Source organism: Hippocampus zosterae, chromosome 1 (genome assembly GCF_025434085.1).
Source record: "Hippocampus zosterae strain Florida chromosome 1, ASM2543408v3, whole genome shotgun sequence".
Classification (NCBI taxonomy): Eukaryota; Metazoa; Chordata; class Actinopteri; order Syngnathiformes; family Syngnathidae; genus Hippocampus; species Hippocampus zosterae.
The window spans coordinates 35,854,912-35,874,164 of NC_067451.1; the positions used below are offsets into that span (position 1 = coordinate 35,854,912).

Sequence of the window (19,253 nt, forward strand, 5' to 3'; positions counted from 1 at the left end):
GAGATAGAGACCGTTATCGATGATTAACGGGAAATTAGAGGGAGCTGTCTCCATAGATTCAGATAATACATTCATTCATTCATCTTCCGAGCCGCTTGATCCTCATTAGGGTCGGGTGGTGCTGGAGCCTATCCCAGCCGTTTTCGGGCAGTAGGCACCCTGAACTGGTTGCGAACTGGTTGCCAGCCAATCGCAGGGCACACAGAGACGAACAACCAACCAAGCTCACACTCGCACCTAGGGGCAATTTAGAGTGTTCAATCAGCCTGCCACGCATGTTTTTGGAATGTGGGAGGAAACCGGAGCACCCGGAGAAAGCCCACGCAGGCCCGGGGAGAACATGCAAACTCCACACAGGGAGGCCACAGCTGGAATCGAACCCGGTACCTCTGCACTGTGAAGCCGACGTGCTAACCACTGGACTACCGGGCCGCCTCAGATAATACAAATCATGAAAAATGCACCATGAGTGACTCACTCATATTCATACACCTCCGGCCTTCTTGTGTGGAGTTTGCATGTTCTCCCCGGGCCTGCATAGGTTTTCTCCAAGTACACTCCGGCTTCCTCCCACATTCCAAAAACATGCACAGGCTGATTGAATACTCTAAATTGTTCCCAGGTGTGAGTGTGAGCATGGATGGTTGTGTGTCTCTGTGTGCCCTGCGATTGGCTAGCAACTGGTTCAGGGTGTCCCCCGCCTACTGCCCAAAGACAGCTGAGATACGCTCCAGCACATCCCCCCCCCCCAACCCTTGTGAGGATAAGGTGGATCAGAAAATGGATAGATGGATGCTGCACTAGGAGCAAAATGTATCTACACCATGACATCAGTCCACGCTGTCATGAAATACATCGCGGATAGTCAATCCAAAGTGTGTATTTTTTTATTTGGCGCATTTTTGATATTTGTACTGGCTTTCATTTAATTGCGGCAGCGTACCGAAGTGTAAGCATGTTACGCTTGTAATAATGCTTGACTTTGTTTGCATTGAAGGACTTCATTTGGATGTCCCCCATAACATGATTTAATTCAAATCAAGAACATTTGATGACATGCTTAGACGAACTGTCTGCTGAGACTGCCCAACGTATTGACGCATTTGATCCGAGCCAAACATTTGTATAAATCGATTACAATGTGATACTGCTGAAGCCAGTATGTTCAAGAAATTCCACGGGCGCTCCAAATTTTCAACGGACACATGGTGACTGGCCATTACACATTTATTAGCAGAAGGGAGCATGAAGACACAATGTTCAGCACAGAAATGGAAACAAGCATATTTACGGTCATGAGGGCAGCTTGGATCTCACACAAACACACACACACACACAAACGCCCACACATTACCTTTGGAATCCCTCCCACGTCCCCACCGTAACATCAAGCAAGTTGTGCTATAGACTTCCTTCTTGCGCTAATGAACCCAAATATGATGATTGGAGAAGAGAAAGAGAAGACATGGAGAGAGGGAGGGCTCCTTTTCATGAAGTTTCCGAACTAAGACTACCGTGCACATGCGGCGGTGGCGGCTGCTGCTGCTGCTGCTTCTTCTTGTAGCTGGGCCAGCGACACACGGGACAGCAGTGTCGGCCCGCATTCAGCCACACCACAATGCACTGCTGGTGGAAGGCGTGGCCGCATGGCAGACCCATCAGTAGTTCTTCACTCACAAAGTTCTCCAGGCACACAACACACTCGGAGCACCGCAGGATGTTGCGGGGCCACCCCGACCGCTCCCCGCACTCACGTCGAGCAACGCCCTCAGCTGACGGGATATCAGCGTCGCCTCGGCGACGGCGGCGCGACGATGTCGCGGCGGCGCCCGCGCGCTCGGCGTTGCTGTCGACAGAGCGCGCGTCGCCATCCCGTGCGCTCTCCTGCCGTTGGCCGCTTGGTGGGGGCGCGCAGTCACTCGACTCACTACTGTCCGTATCCGAGCGGCAACTGTCAGTCTCCTCTTCGGGTTCATCTGCACCGCCACGTCGGAACTTCCAGGCGGGTAAAGCTTTAATGTAGTCCACGCTCACTAACGGGCGGAGCCAGAGATCGGGGAAGGCCAAACGCTCAAAAAGGAAGCTGGGGTCATCCTCCCAGTCTGACGGCACCTGTTGAAGCGATGCGATCGGGTGAAGTAGATAGGAGGTGTACCACTCCCACAGACTGGCCAGCCACTCCAAGTTAGTGCTGCTGTCCTCTTGGCTTCTGTTGCCACAGCGGCGCTTTTTCTCAAAATAATCGACCAGCAGGCCGTGGGCTAGGTAAGTGGATAGGAAGAGAGCCGGGTGCGATGAATAGAAGGTCCAGTCGGATCTCACCACGCTGGCCAGCGTGGTGGTGTCGGCGTAGCGAAGCAACTTCAGACTGTAGCCGTACAGAGTGTCCAGGTAGGACAGCTGGAGGAGCGCCTTGGCAAAAAGGAGGAGGGGATTAGTCACCGACTTCAATATCTCGACTCAAAATGCTCCCAATCGCTCGGTGTCACCACAGAGAGGTAGAAATGGCATGGAAACGTCATTCGGTGTCGTGTACTACGAAACGACAACAGCAGTCATCTCGAAAAAAGCTTTATAAGGTCAAGTAGACTTATGGGGGGACAAACTGCATGAAAATGGCTGAGAAAAAAATGATGGTACCGCAAGAAAATAGTTTGTTGCGGGTCATGGGCCTACTGACAGGATTATGACGACCCGGCCCACCCCTCAAGCTAAAAAAAACACCAAATAAGGACCAAGAGCAAAATGGATTGTTGTGAAGTGGCTTTAATAGTGGCTCTGTCCACTCGGCATGACACAATAACACATTTTTCAGGACAACTTATTTTCCCAGAAGCTATCACGATAGACTTTTCTTTTGATGGCAACGAGAAAGAACGGCTTTTCCAGCAATGATTTATCTCTCAATCAACACTTGCATTGAAATGTAAAACAATAAAGTATCTGTCAGAGTTTTTTACCCGGACAAAGTTAAATAAATGACTGTGGAGATTGTCTTTCTGATGGCGGAAGCGGATCTCTGCGAGCGAACGACGGTAGTTGCCCCGTGATCACACTTACAGATCCTTGTGCTTCAGTCGGACTTTTATTGTTTACATATGCAAAATACAAGAAAAACACTAGCCCAGATATTTGCATACCATGCCCCCGGTCCGGCCCCTCGCTAGTGATCCACGGTTTAAGCTTTGAACCAGAGATACGTTGACACCTTACAGTATGGTCTACAACAAATCAGCAAGTTGCAGACTTCGCAGATGACAAATGTCTGAATACGCACCCAAATGTTTAGACATGCCCAAATTAAATAAAACTTTAAACACGATCCCAATTTGCTCGTAGATTTCTCTATCAGTGTCTTTGCTGAAAATAGCAATCAAAATAACTTGGGCTCTGTAAAAAAATAAAATAAAATAAAATAACCACAACACATACAACCACAGACAAGGAATAAAATCTGCATCAGGTTTTCTTTCACTTGGTTGCACAAGGCTGGAATGGCTGTTTGGGAAATCGGCATCTATTTATTCATTTTTGTTACGCAATTAGGACTGCCTGTCAGAAGTCTGCAGTTGGGTTAAAAGTTCAAAAAATAATAATAATAAATAATAATACATTTTATTTGTGGGCGCCTTTCTAGAAACTCAAGGACACCTTACAACAAGCAGTTAAAATCACGAGTACAATGTTAAAAAACTACATTAAATAAGATAAGAAAAAATACAACAAAATAAATAAATAAAACAATGGCTTTATGGTCTGAGTGAATAGGCTTGTCGAAACAGATGTGTTTTGAGGCGGGATTTGAAATGTGTTAATGAGGCTGTATTACGAAGGTCAGCGGGGAGTGAGTTCCATAGCTGGGGAGCAGAGCGACTGAAGGCTCTATTTCCCATGGTGACGAGGCGAGCAGGGGGGACAGAGAGGAGGACAGAGGAGGAGGAACGAAGAGAGCGGACAGGCGTAGGAATATGGATGAGGTCAGATAGGTATGGAGGGGCTAGGTCATGAATGGATTTGAATGTGAGTAGCAGGATTTTATATTGAATGCGGTGTAAAATGGGAAGCCAGTGGAGATGTTGGAGGACAGGTGTAATATGGTTTATGTATGGCGTGAGTGTGATAATGCGGGCGGCTGAATTTTGGACCAGCTGAAGCTTATGGAGGGTTTTTTGAGGGAGACCAAACAGAAGGGAATTACAGTAATCGAGTCGCGAGGTGACGAGGGTGTGTACAAGTATAGCAGTGGACTGAGGAGTGAGAGAAGAGCGGAGCCGGTGGATGTTTCGAAGATGATAATATGCAGAATGAGTGATGTGGTTGATATGTGAGGTGAAGGAGAGGGTGCTATCAAGGATGACACCCAGACTCTTGACCTGAGGGGACGGGGAGATGGAAGAGCTTTCGAAGGGAATGGAGAAGTTGTTTATTTTGTTTAGATTGGATTTAGTGCCTATAAGGAGGAATTCAGTTTTATTGCTATTCAGTTTGAGGAAATTTGAGGTGAACCAAGATTTTAATTCCTGCAGGCAGTTGGTTAGGGAGGATGGTGGAAGTACGGTATTAGGTTTGGTAGAGATGTAGAGCTGGGTGTCATCCGCGTAGCAATGAAAATGAATGTGATGTTTCCTGAAGATATTACCCACGGGAAGAAGATAGATTAGAAATAGCAATGGGCCAAGGACAGAACCCAGATCAGAAAAATGATCAGAGGAAGTATGTTCCCAGCATTCAAATTATTCGTGTTGAGTGTTTCTTTTTAACTATAAAAATAGATCTTGCTCTAGGCGGTCCGGTGGTCAATTGGTTAGCGCGTCGACCTCACAGTGCAGAGGTACCGGGTTCGATTCCAGCTCCGGCGTCCCTGTGTGGAGTTTGCATGTTCTCCCCGTGCCTGTGTGGGTTTTCTCCGGGTACTCTGATTTCCTCCCACATTCCAAAAACATGCATGACGGGTTGATTGGGCCCTCCAAATTGTTCCTAGGTGTGAGTGTGAGTGCGGATGGTCGTTTGTCTGCGATTGGCTGGCAACCGGGTGTCCGGCCGGGATGGGCTCCAGCACCCCCCGTGACTCGAGGGAGGACAAAGCAGATCGGAAAACGGATGGATGGACATCTTTCTCTATCTAGTGTATGCCCGTGTAAATGAGAAAGAGTTGCGCGTGCCTACCAAGCAAAGAAACATCTGCGAGGCAAACCGAAACTGTCGAGCCAAACCCTTTTTCAAAAGCCGTTCCGCCCCGAGTGCACATGTGTGCTGACGACCTAATCGGCGAGCAACGTGACTGACAGGAGAGGGACGAAGCAGCGTACTGAATGAAGATTGATGACGTGTGTAAACAAACATGCACGTTCAGTAAATAATAACACAATGAGTGTTTCTGCAGAATGACATGTCATTTCCTACCAGAAATGGAAGCCAGGACACCAAAAGGATGGAATTGTAGGTCCCAAGCGTTCGGATTAGAACAACAAACCGCTTCACCGTTGCTCCCTGCCCATAAAAAAAAAAAGAATCACCATTAACATACACCTCACACAATGTGCTTGGTCAAAATGGAATAAAACTGACGATAGTCAGCCAATGGCTCCACCACACTTTTAACGAGTAGTTTTATTTCGCTTGTGTGGCCTTCGCGAGCAAATAACCCAGCGGCTTCTGCGCTTCCTGCCGATTCGACCGTTTGTATGATGCATTGTGAGCATTTTTGCTGTCGACAATTTGGAATGAAGGTATCACTTGAGATACAGTCAACCTACTGTATACATTGCATGCAAATCAAATGAAACTATTCAGGTGGAGTCGAAGGTCACCTGTGTAATGAAGAGATCCATCCACGCCAACAGGTTGATCAGGACAAGGCTGAGGACAAAAAGGTCATTGACCTCTGGTTGGACCGATCGCAGGAAGGTGTCCATGGCTGCCACAGACAAGAACTCGCCAGTACTGCGGAGAATGAACAAATAAAAAGACATTTTTAAAAAGTGCTGGTCCACGTTCAACAATGAGACGCCCGGAATCTGTTTCACGCTGAATGGTCACCTGTTGCCATAGTGATAGATGCCCTCTGGCATCTTCAGGATGTAGGCGGGGCTCTGTGTCACGCCAATCTCCAACAGGCTGCTGCGATTGTCCCAGTGACTTACATCCACGAATATGAACTCGATCCTGCCGGTGAACTTGACAGAGAGCGAGGAGAAGAAAACGGGCGGCTGAGGCAGGGGTGCGAACAGAAACATCTTTAACGGGTGGAGCGGGTCGGGGCGCCACTCCTCCAGCAATTTCTCTGAGTGACAGAGCGTCTTGATCCGGTGAGACATCTGGGAGGTCATCCAACGGAAGATAAGTTCGGGTTCGATGCGCCGGCCGTCGTATTCTTTCAGCATGACTTTGCCCTTCGATGCCGACGTCTGCGGGACTGACATGACCAGAGTGGAACGCTGCCAGCCTCGTCGGATACACGACCTTGTGGGGAGAAGGCAGAGTGGCGTCATGTGCTGCCACTGCACTTTTTACTACTTTGTCGATATGAGACGGTGAGGACACAGGACAGAAATTTGATCTGTCCTACAACTGACATACAGCTAGTTCTATTTTTTCTGCAGTAAAATACACACACAGTTAGATAGTCATATCGAATACAAAATGACTCTCCTGCACAGGAAATGATATTGTGCTTCAACAGCAATACATCCATATCTGTGCATACAGAAAATTTGCTTGTCAGATTGTTTTTTTTTATCCTGGTTTATTAGGCAATGTGCAAAATATATAGATTGATAGTACAATTGCATTAATGGATATGAGTGTGTACTCAGCCCACTAAAATGAAGGCATTGTGTTAAGCAAATGGATGTCACTGCTTCAAAGAAAAACAAAAATGACTTGGCAGTGGCATTCCAACAATGCACATTGCACAAGCATTTTGACGTGGAGACATACTTTTCAAGGACCAAAATAAAAAGAAAACATCTCACCATTCACTTCACTTCACTGAGCCACAGCCGCTTGGCATTTCGTCATTATGACACTTAGTGTATAGCAACACAGTGCAGCGTGACGGCATTTGTTATTCGATGATGGATAAAGTTGTCATCATTAAAAAACATTTGACGATACACGCTGGCCTCAAATTATTTTGCAGCAAATCCTTCTCATATTCGGGCTACACTAATTAAACACCATGTTATAGTCAACATATTACCAACCAGTGTACAGGTGCCACCAAAATTATGTGAAGGACTAATAGTGAACCTTAGTTTTCAAACTAGTGCAAGAAATTTTAAAGGCGACCCCCCCCCCCTGTTTTTTTTTTTAACTTACCGTATTGGCCCGAATATAAGATGGTGTTTTTTGCATTGAAATAAGACTGAAAAGTGGGGGTCGTCTTATATTCGGGGTCTAGGCATTCACGACGCTAGATGTCGCCAGATATCACCGAAACGAATGCTGAACTTGACTCCCCAGGCCAAAGTGAACCAGTCACGAAGAATAAAAAACAAAAATAGCGGTAGCAGGAAGAAGAAAAATAAAAAATAGCGGTAAGAAAGAAAAGAGAAGAAAATAATAGAAGAGATAACAGAAAATGGAGAAACGCAGCGACAATCTGGAGAAAAGTGGGTCGAAGATCGGCCAGGTTAATTGGCAGCTGAGGAGAAGTTATGATGTAATTTACATTTCAAAAACCAGAAGCCATTCATTTACAAATGTGATTGCACTTTAGTTTACATATTTAAATGTCCATATATTAAGACTTGAATGAGGCAAAATAACATGCTTTTTCTCCCAAATATATTGTTAGAATCATTTGTTTCAGATGTACTGGAATTATTTTCTGTATAAAAACTAATTTGGTGTTCAAAGAGGCTTTTTTCAAACTCGAGTCTTTAAAAAGAGGGGGTCATCTTATAATCAGGGCCGTCTTATATTCGGGCCAATACGGTATATGACATTTCTGACAAGCCATCACCAAATAAGCTACGACATCTTCAACAGCCAAACTCTGCATTGTTCAGTTTGAGTAACTGTCATTCCTTCAGGGGAAATTAAGCAAGAATAAAGACAGTGATTTTGCCCTTCAATTTTTCTTGATCGTAATGGTGCGGTTCCAACCAACCTGTGGTCATGAGAGCAGTTAAAAGTTCCAGTTCGGATTCCAAACTGGGACACTTTTTGTACCATCTTCCCCCAGTTGGACTTACTGAGAAGAGCTTCTCGGTCTTGAGCAATGACCTGCAAAGAGATAACATCCATCCATTATCAAATCCGCTGATCCTCACGAGGGTCGCGAGCGTGCCGGAGCCTATGTCAGCTGTCTTTAGACAGCCTGCGGGCTACACCCCGAACCGGTTGCAGGCAGAGAAATAACAAACATTTTAATTGTGAAATAAATCAATAAAATTATAAACGGTGTTTACAAAACTAATGAGAACCAACGATAATTATACCAAACCGATCATTCGTTTTCATCTTCGTAATTTAATTTCATACATTGTAATCTATTCGCCTTTGGGTTGATTTTAAATATATTTATTTTGGTATTGCTGCATGGCCAGTAGCCGGAAGGTCCAACGTCTGGGAGTTGGTTCAATCCGAAAGGTGAGGCGACAGAACAAAGCTCTCCTGTACACATTACAACCGGGTTGAACTTGCAGTGAAATAAATCACGAGCACTTTTCAGCCATTCCATCCATCCAGTTTAACGACGGCTCACAGATAAGAGCTGGTAGGTAGGTGGCTTGCAGTGACACACTATGTGTGGAATATTTCTTGAGAAAACAAATAAAAAATAAAGCCACAAATGCTATTTAAAAGTTGGAAACTTGGTCAACAAGCGAAACCATCCTTGCTTTATTTCACGTTGGTTGTGATGCATCAAACTTTAGAAACAGCATTATGCACTGCACTTAATGGACGATAAAGTCTGCAGACTGTTAAATAGTACCTGTATTTGATTTATGGATGGTTGTTTTTATAATGTTTGTACGCCGCCGACTGTACAGAAACAGCCGGGATAGGCTCCGGGATGCCCCGCGACAATTGTGAGGATTAAGTGGATCAGAACATGGATGGATGGATAGTTTTTAGCCATGTTAAAGCACTAATTTCTCACCAGAACCCCAAAAATTAAAAAAAACATTGTGTTAGCATCCACCCATCATTCGCACATCTCTGAACCTTACTACTATCTCAGCACCAGTTCTGCTCAATTCAAGAAAACGATTGGTTCCTCTGTCTTATATGTCTAAGATTGATGGAGCCACCCTCAGACCAGATCTGTAAAATAAAAACACAGCGACTTTCTCAAGCAGCCAGCAGGATGCCCGACAAGTGTATTCGGGAAAGCCGCCGGCCGCCCCGGCTCGAGCTCCGCTGCTCTGAAAAGTCCACTTCTTTACGTTCACCCACACATGGGACTTCATTACTATTTGCTGTTTCATCAATGAACCATATATGAATTCCTATTTACAGCAGACAGCTTTAAGATGATATCATGACAGCGGCTCGGCAGCCACATGGCGTTTTAGAGAGCCAGGCTTCGGGTTCAAAACATTTACAAGGAAGGAGGAGTAGTGGGGGTGGTCCACAGCCATAACCGACCATCAGAGGGCTTCTGCCGGCTTGGGCTTAAGCTGGTGTTTGGGCGTACGGCGCCTTCAGCACCAAAGGAGTTCCGAGCACCGCCCGCTCCTGCCCAGGCACGCCCACGCAGCAGCTAGGCCGAGACGCCCCCACCACTCACCAGGCTGCCCAGCGGCAAAGCTCACCGCCACGTCGCCAGCGGCCCGTGAGCCGGCGGCGAGCCTTTCGGCAAACGCAACATTTCTCACACTCTTCCAAGCGAGGCCGCGGTGAGGTCGGCCACGCTCGGCCTCCGACTGGCACACCAAATTGAAAATGAAAATCAAACATTTTACTGAAAGTAATACCGAAAAAATTCTCATATTCGTGCCACACTAATAAAACACCTTAAACGAAGCATCTTCCCCCCCCTGAAAAAAAACAACCTAAAACTAGTAAAAAGAAATAAACCCGCGGTGAAAATTAATTAAAACGAACTACTTTTAAAAGACTTTTTAAAATAAAAACTAAATACAAAATTCCAAACCACCATAACCTCGTTAGGCATTGGTTGAAAAATGCTCCATATAAGAGAAGATATCCTTTATTCGTCCCACACTGGGGAAATTTACAGCCTCCAGCAGCAAGAATGTATGTAGAAAGAAGAAAGAAGAAAGAGAAAAAAACAACAAACATCTTTCAATTAAATGGAATATGAACACAAAATGGATAAATCGCAGTACTATTTACAATTTTCCTTCACATCATTTAATTATACAATACAAGAACAAAAAGGGGAAAGTTGCACCAATGTCAAGCTGTTGCAATGAATTATACAACCATGCTCCTTGGTGGAGTTCAGAATCTGTATCGTGCTATGTTTGTTCTCCTCACACAAGAAAAATGCTGTACTAACATTCATATATACGATGATATAGTTCGTCGTACCTGAACCAACCAGATGCCATCTTTAGTGTCCTCCACCAATTCATAGAAGTGCATCTCACCACTGAAATGTGTGCTGCTGGCATCACCTGCCTCCGTTTGCTCATTCTCCTTCTTGATGGCTGAATATAGCTCCCCATGTGTCAGCTCTCCTGTGGTTTTGAGAAAAAAAAATTTCATCAAATGCTGTAAACATTGGTTGTTGAGTCATGCATATGATGTCTGACTCTAGTAATTGAACACTACAAACAATTTGAATGGAACCAAAGAACCCCTCGGAATCGAGTCACCAAACCTCGTAAACAAAGATGAAGAAGAAAAAAAGCCACCTTGAGACGAGTGGAGCGCATCGAACATGTTTTTGTCAATATATTTTTCGACATGCCTTCCCCTTTAAATTCTGATATCTGATTAATCATATGATCCATAAAAAAATAAATTATGATTTTTCAACAAATAAATAACAGACAGAACATTTGACTGTTTTAAAATACTTTGTTTGTTACCATTTGTTTAGCTTTACAACAGAGAGAAAAATCAACAAAGGATTTTTGAGAGGAGTGATGTTTACATGGCATTATCTTTGTCTTATGGTGCTTTGTGTTAAAATAAAAATGTCAAAAACCCGTCATAAAATCGGCCATTTTTTGGACCAATATTAAAAGTGCTTTATGGGCCAATTTATCGTTTTGGGCATTGTAAATTGTTAATAGCGCTACATGCGTGGTTTGCCACACGCGTGTCACATTTTCAAGCTTCAAACCTGAAAAATCATTTGTCTGGCTTCATGGTAACATTGACAAGGATGCGATTTTCACATGCATGAAGTGAAGACGCTAAAACAGGTATTTGGAGGATGCACTCGATTTGGCTGACAGAAGCAGGCTCGGGAAGGCCTCGGTAGACAACCAAAGCTTCACCTGCGTAACATGAACTAAACGAGGATAAGCGGCAAAGGCTGGAAACACCGAATGCAGGTAAGGACGTCTACCTGATTTCTCCACCAGCTGGCTGACATCCTTCTTCTCAGCCAGCCCAGCGTAAGCCAGCCCTCGACACTCCAGGATGGTCTTCAGCTTCTTATAGCTGAGCGAAACCGGGTCGACCAGCTGTGTCGCGAACACACCAGTCTCATACCAAACCACGGCCTCGAATATCCGAGCTAACATGAACAAAACGATGAAATATAGGAGCAAAAAGAACAATTTCAGCCACATCGTACAGCTGGACGACGATGCCGTGTGTGAGAGAATTCCTCTGACAGCCTGCGCGGACTTCCCGACATGGGCCTCCTAAGTCTTCTTTGATGAACCGATGTTATCAAAAGAAAATCGACTCCATTGCGTCATATACGTTCATGACTTGGGTGGAGAGTTAGCTGGGAGGCTAACCCCTGACCAGCACGAAACCTGCTCACTGTCAACAGCTAGCCCATTAGCTTAGCATTCCAGCTGATTTTCAGGCCCAGATGATGTAACGACCAAAACAACCCGCGATCAGCTGCACTGTGCCCAACTGCAGAAGTGGACGCTCGACAGCACCGCGCCGAGGTCCAGCTCGCATTTCTTTTCACTCACACGACCCGGAAAAACACATTTACGTCTACGAAATAGCTCCGATCAGCTGACGTTGGAAAGTGACGTCATTTTCACCCATATAATCTCGAAGAGAACTAGTTTTCCAAACACTGGTACAGGGGTCGGCAACCCAAAATGTTGAAAGAGCCATATAGGACAAAAAACAAATATGTCTGGAACCGCAAAAAAAAATAAAAAAATAAAAGCATTCTATAAAATTTACAATGAAGGAAACACATGCTCTATGTATGTACATAGAGCATATGTTACACCCGCGCTGCAAGGAGAGATACCGCCGCTCGTTCCTACCGACTGCTGTCAGGCTGCGGCTGCTGAATAATAATAATAATAATAATAATAATAATAATAATAATAATAATAATAATAATAATAATAATAATAATAATAATAATGTGGGCGGCCCGGTAGTCCAGTGGTTAGCACGTCGGCTTCACAGTGCAGAGGTACCGGGTTCGATTCCAGCTCCGGCCTCCCTGTGTGGAGTTTGCATGTTCTCCCCGGGCCTGCGTGGGTTTTCTCCGGGTGCTCCGGTTTCCTCCCACATTCCAAAAATATGCATGGCAGGCTGATTGAACACTCTAAATTGTCCCTAGGTGTGAGTGTGAGCGTGGATGGTTGTTCGTCTATGTGTGCCCTGCGATTGGCTGGCAACCGATTCAGGGTGTCCCCCGCCTACTGCCCGGAGACGGCTGGAATGGGCTCCAGCACCCCCGCGACCCTAGTGAGGATCAAGCGGTACAGAAGATGAATGAATGAATAATAATAATAATAGGCGGCCCGGTAGTTCAGTGGTTAGCACGTCGGCTTCACAGTGCAGAGGTACCGGGTTCAATTCCAGCTCCGGCCTCCGAGGTACCGGGTTCAATTCCAGCTCCGGCCTCCGTGTGTGGAGTTTGCATGTTCTCCCCGGGCCTGCGTGGGTTTTCTCCAGGTGCTCCGGTTTCCTCCTCCAAAAACATTGCGTGCAGGCTGATTGAACACTCTAAATTGTCCCTAGGTGTGAGTGTGAGCGTGGATGGTTGTTCGTCTTTGTGTGCCCTGCGATTGGCTGGCAACCGGTTCAGGGTGCCCCCCACCTACTGTCCAGCTGGGATAGGCTCCAGCACCCGCCGCGACCCTAGTGAGGATCAAGCGGTTCGGAAAATGAATGAATAATAATAATAATTAAATGATGTGAAAAAAATTGTAAATAGCACTGCGACTTATGCATTTGTATTTATATTGTACTTAATTGAACGGTGTTTGTTTTTTTTTCTTCTTTCTACCCACAATCTTGCTGTTGTAGACTGTAAATTTCCCCAGTGTGGGACAAATAAAGGATATGTTAATCTTAATGTCTCTTAATGACTGGATTGTCTCCTAATTGTTTATGTTTATTGCTTATTCATTTGTTGTGTGTTCACAAGCGCCCTCATAGAATTTATTTTGTGATTTCCTCGCTTGATTTTTTGTTTTGATGAATTATTTTCGCTTTTCTTAGTGTCAGTGAATTGATCATTAATTTCTGTTTTTCAGAGGCTGTCTTTGAACGCCTCTTGAGTCGAAGATAAGAGAGGATGCACGGAGTCGGACACAGACGTGTCTGTGTTTGTCGAGACTGTTAAAAGCATAAATAAAGTATACGTTTAAAAAAACAACACCACAGCTCTCCTTTTACGGAGCTGCAACATGTATCTATATCTATTTGAGCTATATTAGCCGACTATGAAAATATTTTTCCATTTTCAAACATGTTTTATAAAGCTCCAGGGAGCCACTAGATGTCGATAATGAGCCGCATGCAGCTCTGGAGCCGCGTGTTGCCGACCTCCGCACTGGTCCAACATACGATTAGATTTTGGGTAAAAAGAAAATCAAAACATTTTTTGTTAAGTTTATTCTATTCACTGTTGATGTATAATGATTTTTTTCCCCAAGATGGCGCCCGAGTAGGCAGCCTTCGATAAGTGCTCTTCAAGAGCCTTGCTTTTTTGTTCTTTTTTGGTGTTTTTGTCTTTTGTTTTGTCACTGTTGTTTGTTGTTTCATTGTGTGGACCGGATATGGACTTTTTTCAGCGGTTTTTGGCCATGACATTCGTCAAAGGAGAAGTATCTGTGCTTGGTGGTTGCGCCTTCTCTGTAGCACGCCTGTACCAGCACAGATTTTGATTGGGAGGAATGTCGGCGCCATTCACTGTCGGTGCTGGACAGACCTGGGGTGCTTGTGTTTTTTGCGCCTGTAATGGGCAGCATTTTTCACAACCTCATTTTGTTCAGTGGAGATCTCGCGCTGTGGGACAGTCGGCGTTGGTGCGACTGGATGGTTGGTTGCTGAAGTTGAGGATGAAGAGAGGAGTGTCGGCGCAGAGCGTATTTGGAACCGAGATTCGCCGCTTGGAATTGAAATGGATTTTCATGGGACAGGAGAAGTGAACCAATCTCTTTTTTTTTCCTTCAATGGATGCTCCAGCTTCTTGTTGACTTTGAAACTTAGCTTGTAGCCGATGTGCACATTTTGAGTATCTCTGATCCACTGGTTAAAGGACACTTTGATTCTGTCCTCTTTCATCTCAAACTGCTTCAAACAACAAAGCGTGTGACGGAAAAGTGTTTAGGACTGTACGACTGTCCGTGTTTTATGTTATGTGTTGTGTTTATTATTTTACTTTATGTTAACTATTTTGTTAAGCGCTTTGTTACAGCTGCCGCTGTTGTGAAAGCGCTATATAAATCAGCATGTATTGTATTGTATAATTGTTGTATAATTGTTAATATACTATATTATAATTGTATAATTGTATAACTGTTCTGTGCAGAGTCCCAGGAGCAAACTTTATGAGCTGAAAAGAAAAACAGATTCTAAACTTATACCAAAGTGATGGAAAGTCTGCTCACATCACATCGCTGTTGTATGCCAGTTTAAAGATATATCAGAAATTTGCATCACTCTTCCAACACTTTTAAAGATTGAGCGCGTCACCTGTTCTTGCCAGCCAGCTGTTAAATCAGTTGTTTCAACACAGCTGTGTTTGTCACAAATGTACAGTTGCTGTTGGCTTAAGTGCATGTGTCTCCACGACTCCTGCCTCCCACGCGGAAACTGAAAATGAAATTCCTCCATTCATTTTCTAAAACCTGTATACTATATATATATATGAGATACCTCTATTTCATGTTGGAGGCGATCAAGCAGGGCGAAGCGTGTTGTTGTGGACACGGCGGGATCCCTTCACCGTCCTCCACTTCCCCCAGGTCCTCCACGCGTTCGTTTGATTCGGGCCGAGTTGATGTGCGAAAATCAGAGGCTGGAAATGGAGAAGTTCTTGCAAGATGTTTTACTGAACGTTCAGGGCACAAGTTGAAAGAAACAAGTGTTATGGTAAAGACACAAATGCGCTCACGACAAAGTTCCTAGACGAGTCTTATGTGTTCAAAGCGGGGCGTATCTCCTTATGGGTATCATCTTTTCTGTTTCGGTATGACGGTTTGGCTGTCCTTGGTTTCTTGTCCTTCCCTGGTGTCACGTCCCGTGTTTACCAGCAGGGGGCAGGCTTTTCCTGCCTACCGCCGACACACCTGTCACCCATTAGGGACTGATTACACGGGCTTTATCTTTGCGCTCGGGCAGTTGACTTACTACCGGAGTATTCTACGCCGTGCCAATTCTCTCGCTTACTGTTCATATCCATTCGTTGCCGTGTAGCCTTGTGGCTGTGATTGCGCGTCGTTATATCTACTCGTATGAATTCCTATTGTTGCCAACTATATTCCTTGCCATTTTCTCGCAAGCGTTTTCTGTTACTTCTTTTTATTCCTAGTCCTGATTTTGACCAGCGTTTTCTGTTTGTTGCTCCCGGACGGGTATTTTTGTGTTTTTGTATTAAAACTCATTTGTTCTCAGACCATCTTTTTCTTTGTCTGCTATTTCGGGGATCCACCTCCTTATCTTGTTGTGCACGAAGCGATCATTTTATCGCTTCGGGCACAACGTGACACCTGGGATGATGGTTGAAATGTTCTTGGTTTATTTTTATTTCTTTTAATAATTTTTATGTTCTGATGTTCCTGATATTGTGTTCTTATAAAACATGATGAAATCATGAAAACAGCTGTAAGTGCGAAACCGCAGTCTAGTTACCAGACGTGCCTACGTACTTGTGTGGTCTATGTTCACGAAAGGTGTTAACAGTATTTTCTGTTGCCAAGACAGTTCAAATTAAGGTCGCCTCATAAGGTTCAACTGGCGGTCATTTGCAAGGCACAAAGTGAGGCTTATAGTCAAAGTCGACCTGTCTATGATACATAGTTTTAAGCTAAACTTGTAACATACAGTATATAAGTGATAACTTCACTCATTAGGGGAACAATGATCAGCCAGACCCTATCAGAGGTAGTACAATTAAACACGTTTACGGTTTTAACAGTGTTAAGGAATTATTCCGCTAGAAGTAGTAGTAGAACATTGTTGAATTTCATCTTGCTATGAGAACTATTGACACTAGTCTCTCTCCTGAACATCTGCTGAAGTAGTTAAAACAAAGAATGTACTGTGAAGTTTAGAGCCCATTTCCCTTTGGTTAATTAACAGCCCCCCAAGGGTTTTCTTGCCTCCACCACCTCATAAAAGTCCCTGAAGGCTCTCAAGTGCCCTCAAAGAGGAACCCTAATCTCAAGATCTGTGACCAGCAGCAGTGGTCTATACTTTGTCATCATATCAAGATCGAACTTTGCTTGATCTTCCTTATCTCTGCTTTTTACTTGGTTATGGTGTTGTTCCTTCCTGTTGGTTGTGTTTGTTCAGACACTGAAAGAAACAATGTACAATGCGGTTGAAGGTATTTCCTGCTCAATGTTATTACAATCAACTTTAGTGCCCTCGACCCCCACCACTTCTGGGGCCCCCCTCCACGGGACATGTTTTAGAGGAGCTGTTATCTCAGGTATCTGTGTTCCTGCCATCGCACCAAATGGGGGGTAGTGGTGGCCTGGTCTCACCTCACCGCTCCTGGCTTCCTCCGGCCACACCGGGTCAGATGACATGTTACTTTCTTTGTTTCGGGATTTGCATGAGAGGCGTACCTCCCTGCCTCTCATTATCATATTGTCTCTATATAATCTCATGAATGTGTTTCTTCGGGGCTTCCTGATGAAATCTGAGACTCACAGGAGCCTGAATCGATTCGTGTTGCGTTGCGATAAACTGAAGAAAAGACTACGTGGTGTTGGGTCTTCTTCCACCTTATAGAGAGATAAAAGAATCTGTAACCAAGGAAGGGCCAAGAGCAAATTGACAGCTCCCATTCCTCAACAAACAGTATTTAAAATTTAAATCTTTTCAACTTTTTTGGAGGGGGATGGGGGGGGGGGGCAATCACTCAATTTCTGATCTGACTTATTGGTCTAGTTGTGGTTTACATACAGTATGTAGCCTAACTTGCTGTCAACCAGTCCAGGGTTAAGGGGACAAGCTGGAGAATTGGTGTGGACAAGAAAATCTTTAGTAAGTTACCCAGAAACCGGTGGCTGTAACAGAAACCTATCATGCAACATAAATATGAATTATCATGAAATGAATATCAGCCAAAGGATAATTTAATGTCATGCATTTTTAATCCAAATGGACCACGTTGTAAAACTGGCCAAACAGGTTTAATGTACTGTACATTCTGATAAAAAATCCAGAAGTGATGAATTTGCAACACGCCATGTGAATGCAAGGGAGAAAACATCTGAAATGAGGAAATAGTAAAACTTCAAGAAAGGTTAAGGTCAATTTATAGTCAAGATTTCAAGAAACTGTAAAAGCAAACCTTGTCGGTGACGTTGGAAAAGGTCAAAGCAATGCAATTCCATTGATACTTGTAAATTCTATAATAAATTACTTTGAACTTCCTTTAAAATTGGCAGTCTGAAAATGAGTAGCTACGTTGTGCACAATTCAGCTGATTACATTCAAATGATTTGTGTCCGTGATTTGCTTGCCATGGCTCCTTGATCAGATCATCTACATTCGAATGGTCATTCCACCAGTCACTCAACCGATGAGATGAGCATGAGCAATGAGACAGTTTTAGTTTCCTGTGGTCCACTGTAGCATCAAGGCATGTTTCACACATTCTATCCATGATCTGAACCGCTTATCGGTAGAATTAATTCAAATGTCTTCTAATTTTTAAATTAGAAGCAAATTTAAGGCAAAGTGGGGATTGACATATTGACATAAGTATTTGTAATCATGCTATGTATATGTATTATAAGTATATGACCACATTAGCTAAGCGATTTAAAAAATACAATTGAAATAGACTTAAATCTTTAAACAGAGGGTAGCAACAACTGCACTTTCCAGTTTATTCTCCGATGGCTTGACCCGTAACAGACCAGAGGTAGCAAGGTACAGAATCAGAATCATCTTTATTGGCCAAGTATGTAGAACACATAAGGAATCTGTTTCCGGTATAACACGCTGCATTAGTATCATCGTAAACAAGGACATGACAAATAGGTATGCAAGGACATTTCGTAATGTAAGTGAACCGTAGTGCGGTGGTACCACCCAGTGACAACTGTGAGACAATGTGCAAAGTATCAAGCAGAGTTCAAGTGAACAGTGGTAGAATACATTACTATGACAGTTTGTACAGTTGGTGCAGAAAAATCGTTGAACCATTTTAGAGTGACCAGTAGCAGTATTTGTAGTACAAGAAGAGTGACTGCGTCAGTGACTGTTTAGGGAGTTAATGGCTAGATGGAAGACACTGTTTAAGTGTCTACTGGATTTGGTGCGCATGGATCTGTAGCGCCTGCCTGAGGGGAGTAGCTGGAAAAGGTGGTGGGCAGGGCACGGGGGATCCAGGAGGATTTTCCGTGCCCGTCTAGATTCTTGCAGTGTGCAAGTCCTCAAGAGTGGGTAGGGCGGTGCCAACGATTTTTTCTGCCGTCCTAACTGTCCGTTGAAGTCGGATTTTGTCCTTTCTGTGGCGGCCCCAAACCAAATCGTGATGGAAGAACACAGGATTGATTTGATGACTGCCGTGTAGAACTGTCGTAGTACCTCCTGTGGCAGGCCATGCTTCCTTAGCAGCCTCAGGAAGTACATCCTCTGCCGGGCTCTTTTCAGGATGGAGATGGTGTTGACTTCCCACTTCATGTCCTGGGAGACTGTGATTCCCA

At 44.4% G+C, this 19,253-nt stretch overlaps 1 protein-coding gene and 1 long non-coding RNA gene across 2 annotated transcripts; both read right to left on the minus strand.

The window, feature by feature from the left end:
• Window positions 1-1,209: 1,209 nt before the first annotated feature.
• Window positions 1,210-12,224, minus strand: rnf103 (ring finger protein 103). The gene is made up of 7 exons (XM_052059499.1): window positions 11,495-12,224; window positions 10,507-10,655; window positions 8,114-8,229; window positions 6,040-6,462; window positions 5,811-5,943; window positions 5,404-5,490; window positions 1,210-2,412 (listed from the first exon to the last, which is right to left on the minus strand). The coding sequence occupies exons 1-7, from the start codon at window positions 11,718-11,720 to the stop codon at window positions 1,489-1,491; spliced, it is 2,058 nt and encodes a 685-aa protein (XP_051915459.1). The 5' UTR covers window positions 11,721-12,224; the 3' UTR covers window positions 1,210-1,488.
• Window positions 12,225-15,400: 3,176 nt separating this feature from the next.
• LOC127597798 (uncharacterized) lies at window positions 15,401-16,190 on the minus strand. The gene is made up of 2 exons (XR_007961765.1): window positions 16,077-16,190; window positions 15,401-15,594 (listed from the first exon to the last, which is right to left on the minus strand). It is a non-coding gene; the product is annotated as an uncharacterized LOC127597798 (long non-coding RNA).
• Window positions 16,191-19,253: the final 3,063 nt, after the last annotated feature.

Coding starts and splice junctions, on each gene's coding strand:
- rnf103 (XM_052059499.1), bottom strand. CDS start 11,720: ATGTGGCTGAAATTGTTCTTTTTGCTCCTATATTTCATCGTTTTGTTC. Junction 8,230..10,506: donor ATGGCATCTGGTTGGTTCAG/GTACGACGAACT, acceptor ATCTCTTTGCAG/GTCATTGCTCAAGACCGAGA. Junction 5,944..6,039: donor ATCTATCACTATGGCAACAG/GTGACCATTCAG, acceptor CATTCTCCGCAG/TACTGGCGAGTTCTTGTCTG.